This window comes from Henckelia pumila, chromosome 2, assembly GCF_033568475.1.
Source record: "Henckelia pumila isolate YLH828 chromosome 2, ASM3356847v2, whole genome shotgun sequence".
Lineage (NCBI taxonomy): Eukaryota > Viridiplantae > Streptophyta > Magnoliopsida > Lamiales > Gesneriaceae > Henckelia > Henckelia pumila.
Genome location: NC_133121.1, coordinates 140,305,079 through 140,315,788, shown reverse-complemented (window position 1 = coordinate 140,315,788; position 10,710 = coordinate 140,305,079). Strand labels below are relative to the sequence as shown.

The 10,710-nt window shown below is 32.3% G+C and overlaps 1 protein-coding gene and 1 long non-coding RNA gene across 2 annotated transcripts; one reads left to right on the top strand and one right to left on the bottom strand.

Moving 5' to 3' along the window:
- The first annotated feature begins 6,136 nt into the window (after positions 1 to 6,136).
- On the top strand, positions 6,137 to 6,935 carry LOC140878546 (uncharacterized). Its single transcript, XM_073282150.1, has 2 exons — positions 6,137 to 6,754; positions 6,864 to 6,935. Exons 1-2 carry the CDS (start codon positions 6,137 to 6,139, stop codon positions 6,933 to 6,935), a joined length of 690 nt encoding a protein of 229 aa, XP_073138251.1.
- A 1,778-nt stretch (positions 6,936 to 8,713) lies between these two features.
- On the bottom strand, positions 8,714 to 10,504 carry LOC140884101 (uncharacterized). Its single transcript, XR_012150549.1, has 3 exons — positions 10,209 to 10,504; positions 10,052 to 10,075; positions 8,714 to 9,760 (listed from the first exon to the last, which is right to left on the bottom strand). It is a non-coding gene; the product is annotated as an uncharacterized lncRNA (long non-coding RNA).
- Positions 10,505 to 10,710: the final 206 nt, after the last annotated feature.

Below are 10,710 nucleotides of genomic sequence, written 5' to 3'. Positions count from 1 at the left end.
CCATTTTTAGGTATTAACTGTTAAAAAAAAAACAACAAAATAGAAACAGATTCGCTCCTTGAGTCCATAATTAGTGTGTTTATTCAATACCCTTGCTTTCATACATATTGCATATATGTAAGTTATAGTGTACGTTTGGTTTTAGGACTTTTGAAAGTTTGATACATCGACATTTTTCGATGTCATGTCATCATTTTCTGATTAGTATTTTTCGGTGACATATCAGCAAATAGACTTAAATCACCAAAAATTAAAAGTTAATGAACCAAAACCAAAATTTGAAAAGTTCATTGACTAAAACAAAAAAAAAATTGACAAATTAATGGACCAAAAAAACTTTGTTCTTTTTTCTTTTTTTTTTTTTCCCATATACAAGAAGTTGTGAAACTTGATAGTTGAGAGTTGAAGAATTTTTTGGCGCTGGTAGAATTCAATTGATTGATTGTGGTGCATTTCTTGGCCGTTGTTCAAAATTTTTGATATTTTTCAATAAATTAAATTCGAAAAATGTCAAAAGTACCTAATTGAGAAGAAGCTCAAAATTTTTTTTTATAAGCAATCACAAACACTACCTAAAAATCAACCCCAAAAATTAGCCAAAAAATAATTGATGTAAAACATCTAACACACACCCTCATGCTAATGAACAAGTATAGCCGTATAGGGGCGTGAAGCTAGTTTACAAGACGGACGCATAACGGTGAACTTGTCTCTAATACAAATTAAGATATGAAGTATATAGGATTTGACCGTAATTCCAACCCCAACTATTAGCTCCAAGAGGAAGTATAGGCCAAGTCCGCATGTACATCTTGATTAAACCAATCAACGGGAGATATCTAGCAATAATTTTGAAAATCCAACCTCAACTACTCGGTACGTATTCTAAGGAAAAATTAAAAGTTGTGCGAATTTTCCGATAATCCCGAGGTAAACTAAGATAATCTGGTCAAGTGGTGGTCAACTCGTGCAAACCACTCACACGAATCGGACGAGTACTATATATATATATATATATATATATTATATATCAGTGTTCTAAAAATCGTCGCCTAGGCGCTAGGCGGTTGCCCGCCGCCTCGCTTTTTTGCTAGGCTATGCTTCTAGGCGTTTTTCGCCTAATCTCAAGCCGCCTAGGCTGACAGAATCTCCCTAGGCGGTTACTATTTTTTATTTAAAAAAATTAAAAATCATAATTAAAAGAGAGACGCGAAGCGAGAAACAAACACAAAAAATCATTTTTCTTCAAATCTCAAGGCCCGTAATTATACATTGATTTCATGAGATTTCTTATCCTTAATTACATGAGATATAACATATCCTTCACAATATTTATGGAAAAAATTCTATAAAAATCCTAATATACCCCTTCTTTAATTCTTTTGTTTTCCTCCCAATTTCTCATATTTTTTATGACTCATTTTGACAATTTTATCTATTTTTAAAAAATACATAATTTTGTACCCAATAATTTTGATAAGTGAAAATAACTCACATTTGAATCAATAATAATTTATAATATTCAACAATAATTCAATCCAAATTATATGAATACAAAATTAAACATAATATTATTTAAGTGGAGGGTAAAACTGTAATTCTTTCATCAATCATTATTTCAATCCCAAAATTAATAACTCAAAGTAAACATGTTATTGTGTATCCATCATTATTCAACATCCTTTTAAAATCATTTTAATAGTCCCATAAAGTAAACGTAGCCTTAATTTGTTGAGAGAATATTAATAATTACTTATTTTTAGATGTTGCAAACACTACCTAAATTTCGTGGATTTTAGAATCTTCCACATTCTTCTTCTTTCTTCTTCTTTTTTCCTTAGTCGCCAACATGTTTCAATTCTGGGAACATCTTCAATATCTCTGTACATGGGTTTGTAACTCTATGAAACTAGTGAATTGCTTGAATGGAAATCCATCAAAGGAAAATAAATTTTTTATATGACGACTCTGGTAAGTTGTGACAACAAAAAAGGACTCAATGCAGACTACGTACCGTGTGATCGAAATACATCATTGTGTTACTAGAAAAATTCAAAAAGATTTAAAATTTTGTTAGAAAAAAAGTTGAAAAGTGCTTTTTTAAAGTGGTCCCAAACACTACCTAGCGTATACTCCAATTTAGATCCAATTGATTCGAACCTCAATTCAATTTTATGTTATATGCTTTGAATTCCAAAGCAATTAATTAATCGCCATGGAGAGACATTATTAACCGAGGTTTCATGATATTTTTTGATTCTGAATGTAAGGCAATCAATTCATAAAACTAGCAAATAATTTCACAGTACGTACGAGTTCCCAACGGTGAAGCCATGCGCAGGTAACAAACCTAGCTATATATATATATATGAGGATCAAGTTAACCACAGGATTACACTAATTAATTAGAATTTTAATTATTTGTAATTAATTAATTCAGGACTTCAAATAAAATTACGCAATTAAATTAAAGATTTCATAAAACACAATTAAATCTGGCTGGATCGAAGTTCCAAAACGGCTAAAATAAAGTTGTTGATCAACAAATTAAAAGAGTACACCCAACGTGAAACTAGAGGAATCAGACTTCCAAAAAAAAAAAAAAACTCGATCCAATGCCAATTATATATACTTAATTTCTTCATATTAAACCACCATGCATCCATTCACTTAATTACAGTTGAGGAATACATCAGTCAGCACCCTCTTAGATTGTAGCGAAGCCTTGAGCAACTTCAGAGCCTATGAAACAAATAAAGTCTTAATTATAATTCCCACAAAGTAATTGGAACGACGAAATTTATGGAAGAAATTTTTTTAAAAAAATAAAAATAAAAAAACGAAATAAATGCATGTATATATATATTCATTCATACCTCAGATATTCCCAAAGTTACATCCTTTTCGTGCAAGATCCCCACATCCTTGACATTGAACTTATTGAGCAAAGTAATACCGGAGATAGTATGAAACAACTTTGTTCATTGTCTTGTTGCACTTGGGGCAAATAGCCCTTGGATCATCAGAAACTCTATAAGAACATAATTGAAAGTTGTCATAACCACAATCATAACCGTTTGGAACATTATTTCCGCAAACGTAGTATTTTCTATCGGTTGTTGCAATATTGTTGGCCAGTAGCAGATCAGGAACAGGAGAAATGCCAACTGCAGGAGGCATCGGCTTCAAAAGGGTGTCCTTTTTTTGGTTTGGTAGAATATATGATTCGTTCAGTTTTTCTACGCTCTCGTATAGGTTTGTTAAGGAACCCACCATTCCTTGTTTCCTGAGGAGGCTAACAACAGTCGCCACAGGCAAAGAGAGGATGTGGAAGAGGAAATCTACGGTTTCTTTGCTGGCTTCTGCGAATAGAACTCTTTTGCTTTCGCTGTCAATCAGCAGCTTCATGCTCACTGTGGAACTCGCCATGATTATAGAATTGGCTGTTTTACGCTGAGAATGAGAATTTTATCCTTGTGTACGTTAAAAAAATATGACTTGATCAATTCATTCATATATAATCATTTCCTAGTTTGATAAGATTAAAATTTATAAGTTTTGATTTTTTTTTTTAGAATTGTTAGCTTCTAAACTTACTATTATCTACATATTTGCTATTTTCTAAAACTTATTATCATCTTTATTTATCGAGATATGATTTCCTTTGTTTAAAAAGATTTGTTTCTTGATGGACTTTGTAATTTCCTTGTTTTGTAGACTCTAGTTTAGGAATTATATATATCAGGTGATGTAAATAAATATTAAGCACTTCTTGGACCCCAAATGTGATGTAAATAAATTGATTCGATTTGAATAAAATTATTCCATATTGAATAACACTCAATGATAAACTTTTACTTATTTATCAGCTTTCAAACAAGGTCATTCACTATGATCGAGGAATAAATTAGGTAGTAATATATAAGGAGTTTTATTTTAGCAAATTTCCATTATTATTGAATAAATTAGGATCATAAGTCTAGGAGAACTTTGTATTAATCACTATCACAATTTTTGTATAAATTTCAGTAAATTATGATGAATAAAATATGGATTTTCTTTTTTAAAAAAAATGTATTACGAGATCGCTGAGGTTTTCTCTTAACGAACCCTTAGCACGGTTATTAAAATAGGGAAAACGGGACGCAATTCCTCTAAAAAGATCATTAATCTAAACAACAGACCCAATATCTCTGGGCCATAACAAAGATCGTCTAAAAAGAGCTTTTGTGTAATTTAGAAATATTTGTCGTGAATTTATTAAGGTTGGGTTTGGATGAAAAAATTCCCAAAATCATGAACCTTTCCGATCCCATTTCATTCAAGTCCCGAAAAAATCTCATCCCGGCATTTTTTCGATTGAATTTTCGGGATTTTTCCCGTCCTGATTAATATCGAGACAAGGATCGGGAATAAAACTTTATCTCAATGGGATTCCCGACCTGTCTCGAAATAATATTATAATAATTAATAATTCGCATATTTGTTTATTGTTGAAACGATCCTTTTCGGATGAATCATATAGTTTTACGATTTCATCGACTAAAAAGGTTATCAAATGAATTGTAAGTACAATTGAAACGAGCGAAAAAGAAATATGAGTTAATATATGCTCTAAGGTTGAAAATATCATAAGATTATAGGAGTGCTTTAATTAGAAAATCTATATGGAGAGTTGGATTCATTATAGGATCTATTTACTTTTTTTAGGAGATGACATGCCGCCACTCGGACTCGAACCGAGATGCTCTAGCACTGCTTCCTAAGAGCAGCGTGTCTACCAATTTCACCATAGCGGCTTATCTTGAACTCATAATAGTCTATGAATAAGCAATCGTCTAGATTTAAGAATTCGATTGGTTGTAATATTTTTTAAGAAAAATTCAAATTGAGGAATAAAAATTTCTTCAACATAGGTATTTGAAGGTTCATTATTTTAGTTTAGAGTCTTTATTTTGATTTCGTGCATCTTATTTTATACTCTCTTCAATTTGAATTCTTGCAAAATTCAAAAATCCTACTATCAATTCAATTTAAGGGCGAGAACTAAAATTTTTGTTTTAATGAACTATTTCAAAATTTAGTAGAATCATTGTGGACTTAATTCACATATTTTTTTTATTGTTGAAACGATCGAATAGTAAATTCATGAAATGATATTTTATTTTTTTCTGTATTTTTTTTAAAAAATTAAATTGATAATTTAATTAATTCATATTTATAATTATATAATTAAAAAAAATATGTAGAATAAGAGATGCAATTTGACAATCTATCTAACAAAATTTATCTAGTAATTTGTATCCGAATATTTTATTAATAATTATCGGATGCACAATATGATGATGTTCTTCTCTAGACAAAACCTTGGAACATTATCCAGAATGTTTTAATAATATATGTTTTGAGTTGAATATTTATTTAGAAATATTAATTTCTAAATAGTATTTTTATAAAATAATCACATTTTGTTTGTTTTTTGAACGAAATCTTGAAAATAAAAAAAAAAACCGGGATTTCCTCTTCCTACCCGATGGGATCTCGACTGTTCGGCATCCCGAAATGCGTTGGGTACGATATCGAGAGTAAAAAATTTCCCGTTACTTTTTGGGACGGAAATTGGGTATGAGGGTTATGGGACGGGTCTCGACCTTATTCCACCCCTAGGAAAAATTTCAGATTCAATGGAATTCGAATGTATTCAAGTGTATTTTTGTTGTTTAAAAAGTAATAAATTTTAACTTCAAATCCATTTCTAATGATTACATCTTTATATAGTGTTTCATGTTAATGAGAATGATTTTTAAGTTAATCCAAATGATGTATTTTGAAATTCACTCTATTTTTGAAATTGCATTTTGAATCTCTCTCATTTCATAAATAAATTTTTTGCTTAACCTTAAAATTAAGCTATAACTAAAATCTTAAAAATTAAATACATGTAGCCTCGTTTGCAGTAAAAGCACCGCGCCTTCGCAATCTTGGGTGCTACAACATCCTCGGAAAAAAGAATAAAATGCAAATTCTTGGATGTGAAGCGTCACCCACCCGCGCATGTATATATTATTGAGTCGATCGGGCCTTGGGTAATTTATAACTGCTCACAAATTAATAAAAATTCTCGATTGATCTAAACATGGCGTCAGCTTCCACCGTGAGCATGAAGCTGCTGATTGACGGACAAAACAATCGAGTTCTATTTGCAGAAGCCAGCAAAGAAACAGTAGATTTCCTATTCTGCATCCTCTCTTTACCAGTGGCAACTGTTATTCGCCTGCTAACAAAACAAGGGATGGTGGGTTCATTAGCAAACCTGTACGAAAGCGTTGAAAACCTGAATATATCATACATTCTACCAAACCAAACCAAAGAAACCCTTTTGAAGCCAAGGCCTCCTGCTGGCATTTCATCTGTTCCTTTGCTCCTGATGAACGATGCAAAAACGTCTGAGAGAAAGTTCTTTAAGTGCAGCTATAATTATTGTCAATCTTGTAGTATCTCTGATGATCCGAGAGCGATTTGCCCAAATTGCTCGCAACTGATTTCTACGGCTGTTACATACGTGACTCCTCTAGGAAATCAGGTGTCGAATACTGAAGGAGGGTTTGTGAAGGGAGTAGTCACTTACATGATAATGGATAATTTGGTGGTGAAACCCATGTCTACCATCTCAAGTATAGCTTTGCTCAATCAGTTCAATGTTAAGGATGTGGGGATCTTGAAGGAAAAGGTGGTAACTTTGGGCATGGATGAGGTATATATATATCAAATTCTATTTTAACTTATGTTTATTTCTAAATGGCTCGAAACAGATATATATACAAGACTTGACTGTTTTAATTCCTTTGTTGAAATATATATAGGCTGTGAAATTGTTGAAGGCGTCACTGCAATCTGAGACGGTTCTGTCTGATGTGCTCCTCAACTGCAAGTGAAGGGAAAGTTGAGTATGAAGAAAGTAGGTTATCTTTTTTGAACTAAGAAAGTATTTGCTGGCAGTGGTTCAAGGTTTCTTTTTTTCATTTTTTTTATGGTTTGATTCACAAGCCAGATAGATGTACCTGAACTCCTTTTCCTATTATCGTTATTTTTGCATTTTCAGTACTTGTGGCTATTCCAAGTGAAGTATTAATAATTACCCAGCTTTGATTTCTATTAAAGTGTTCCTGGCCTGAAATGGACATTATAATATTCATTTAACTTAAGTTAATTTTGAAACTAAAATAATTGGGAATGGATATTTTTGACAAGCACATGCAATCATAAGGAGTGTTTGCAATCACTAAAAAAAAGTGATTGTTAGCTTTTGGCTTAAAAAAATTATTTTTGTGTGTTTCTTAAACCTAAATTATGTGTTATCTTATTTTAAAGGCTTCGTTGAAATCTGAGAAGGTGCTGACTTATGTATTCCTCGACTGTAAGTGAATGGTGTGGTTGAATATGAAGAAATTAAGTTATAATTGGCAATGAATCAATTTTTTTTTTATTTTTTTTTTTGAAGTCTGATAGATTCTCTAGTTTCACGTACGTACGTTTGGAATCTTTTTGTTGATCAAGGACTTTATATATGTTTGTCTTTTTGGAACTTCGAATTCGATCCAGGTAATTGCCTAATTAATTGTGTTGAATGGGAATATTAATGTTCGTAATTGTGTTTGAAGTCCTGAGTTAATTACAACATAAAATTCTCATTAGTGCAATGATCCGATCCTGTGGTTAACTAGTTCATGATCTTCATATATAGGTGTCTGACATGCATGCGCATGGAATTAATCGCCTTTGGGAACTCGTAAACTGTTCTCAGATTTTTTTAACTACTTTTGATCTAAGTTTTTTAATATCAAATGAAAATAATGAACGATGGTGTATGTTTTACATTATCACGAGCAAATAGAAATTAAACGTTGATTATAGACACAAGATTGGACTATTGGAGTTAATTACTTGATATATTATACATACATACATACATACATACATAATTCTTGAAATTATTTGCTAGTAGTTTTATGAATTGATCTTGCATTCGTCCTGAATAAAAAAAAAAAAAAGAATATATGAAACCTCAGTTGTCTCTCGCATGGCGATTAATTGTGTTGGAATTCAAAGCATATAAAATGAAATGGAATTTAGGTAACATCTGAATTTGACTATAGTCAATAAGCCATTTTGTTACAACCTTTTTTCAGTGTGTTTGGTGGACAGGATTTGATGGGATTTGGATTTACAAATACTGTTTTGGTATTTGGCAAAATGAAATTTTAAAACGGAATTGGTATTTGATGGGATTTCATGGGATTTCATTTAACTAACTGAAATCCTTACAAAATTGGTTGGATTTCATGGGATTTGAGTTTATAAAAATAATAAAATTATTTCTAATAATAAATTTATAAACTTTAGTTATAAATTTAAGTTTTTCAAACATTTTTTTTTAAAAAAAATATCACTTTCCTAAAATGTATGCTAGCACCAAAATGGAATTTTAATTTCAAATTCAATTCCAATTCTATTTCTAAGGCGTCCAAACACACTAATTCCTTTGATGGATTTCGATTAAAGCAATTCACAAATTTCATACATTTACAACCCCGTGCGGCCCGTGCATAGAGAATCAGAGATATATATTGGTTCCAAATGAAAGGGCCCGTGTCCTGATTAATATTTAATGATCAAACAACCAGGATTAATTAATGTAAACAGCGAAAACGAGTTAAAAATTTGCGTTTGGGCCTACAGAAATTTCGGCATGACCTATTCGTAAATAGGACATCCCAAAAACCTGTACAACACAACCAACAATCTATACTCGAAAATAGAGTCACAACTCCAATTTACAAACCTATAGCCGCACTGGCCAGGACTAAACACATGCAGAGCCGGCAAGGCTCGATCACACAAATAACAATTCAAAATAAGGTCCAAACTATTTATACAGATACACAGGGCATCACCCTGGCAAATATAAAACTCGCTAAACTGATATATATACATATATCTGGGAACTCAACTCCACGTTCGCCTCACTGGGTACCACTAGATGACGCTCCACCAGATGCGTCAAATCCCCCTGGATAACCTGCTATGGAATCACAAACAACCACAGCATAAAAAGAAAACAGGGGTCGGACCCCAGTACGACGAACTATAAAAATTACGACAAATATAACTGACATGAATAAAATCAAGTACAATGCAATGAGATGCAATGTAATGCGTGACAGGTATCAATGAAATAAGGAATACCAAAAGGAGTCCAAATAATCGTATCACAATAAACTCAGTGGCCACCCGTGCCAGGAACGCAGCAGACCTCGAATCATCACTGCTAATCCATACACGTAGCATCGGAGGGTGACAGGAGCGACCCGTCCAGCCTCATGCTGTCATCAAGAGTGTCGTACGTAGCATCAGAGGGCGACAGGAGCTACCTGTCCGTGCCTCATGCTATCTCAGGAGTGCACTAAAATAATGTCACTCGCTCCATGATGACTCAATACATCTCAAGAGATCAATATCAATAGTAATCAAAGGAGTCAAGGCTCAACGTGCTATGTAAACTTATAAATGAGTGAATGCAATCATATAATCCACGTAAGCACATAAAACACATTATCACTCATTACAAAATATTTAATCTCATTACATGCCATTATAGGCGTCGTAATATAAACAGCTCATACGTACCTCAACCGACACTTAATTACCACAGAAATATCTCAAGTATTTCTCGGATAGTCCAATCCCAAATTTTCAGAATCTGTAATTCGAGAAAAATTGCTCATAAATCCTAAAATTCATATTTAATATTAAAACATCCTATCAATAACCAAATATCGAATTTACGACTCTAAAAGTCGAAATATCAAAAATATAATAATCTGAATTTTTCCAAAAAATTCCCAAAAATTCTGAAATTTATATATATTAATTCTAGCACATCTAGATATCCAAACAGTGATTTAAATAGCTCTAAACTTCAAAAATCCCAATTTAAATAATCTGGAAATTCAAAATAATGCTCCAATAATTTCTGAAAAATAGTCAATACCTCCAATCGAGTCCGGTATAATACCTACAACCAATAATAAATCAAATATCAATTATCGGATGTCAATTGAATCGAAATACCCAAAATTCGAAACCCTAAATTCAAAATTATACCGCAAAGCTTGGAATTAAAGGGTTAAACAACTAACACAACCTACCCCTAAACTCCGGCGACGATCGGCGGCGGTGAACGGCGGCGGACGGCGGCGGCAAACGGCGGCAGCTGTGCGACGGGTTTTCGGACAGTTCACTAAAAATATGAAATATGGGTACCAAAAGATAGCTCTCGTCGCGAGGATTCCGGAACTATATTTACTTTTGAAATCCGGCCAAAAACGAAGGAGATACGGAGATTTGAAGAAAGGAAGAAATTGAAAATAAAAGAAACAGAAGAAAACGAGGAAGAAAGAGAGACGGTGATATCTGATAGAAATATATATTATATATGTATATATAGATATGTATTAGTTTAATGTGTGTCTTATTTTATTCATTCGGGGTTCAACTACTGTGTGCTCTATAAATAACATATTCATTTAATATCGTCTATAAACCGATATTTAAAAATACATATTTTTAACACACAAATTAATTAATATATTAATATCGGGTCCTTACATTTCTCCCCCTCTAAAAAGAAGATTTTGTCCTCGAAATTAA

Bases quoted from the DNA above. Each gene is read 5' to 3' on its own strand.
- LOC140878546 (XM_073282150.1), top strand. From the start codon at position 6,137: ATGGCGTCAGCTTCCACCGTGAGCATGAAGCTGCTGATTGACGGACAA. The intron at 6,755-6,863 runs GTATATATATAT...AAATATATATAG, and splicing joins TAACTTTGGGCATGGATGAG to GCTGTGAAATTGTTGAAGGC.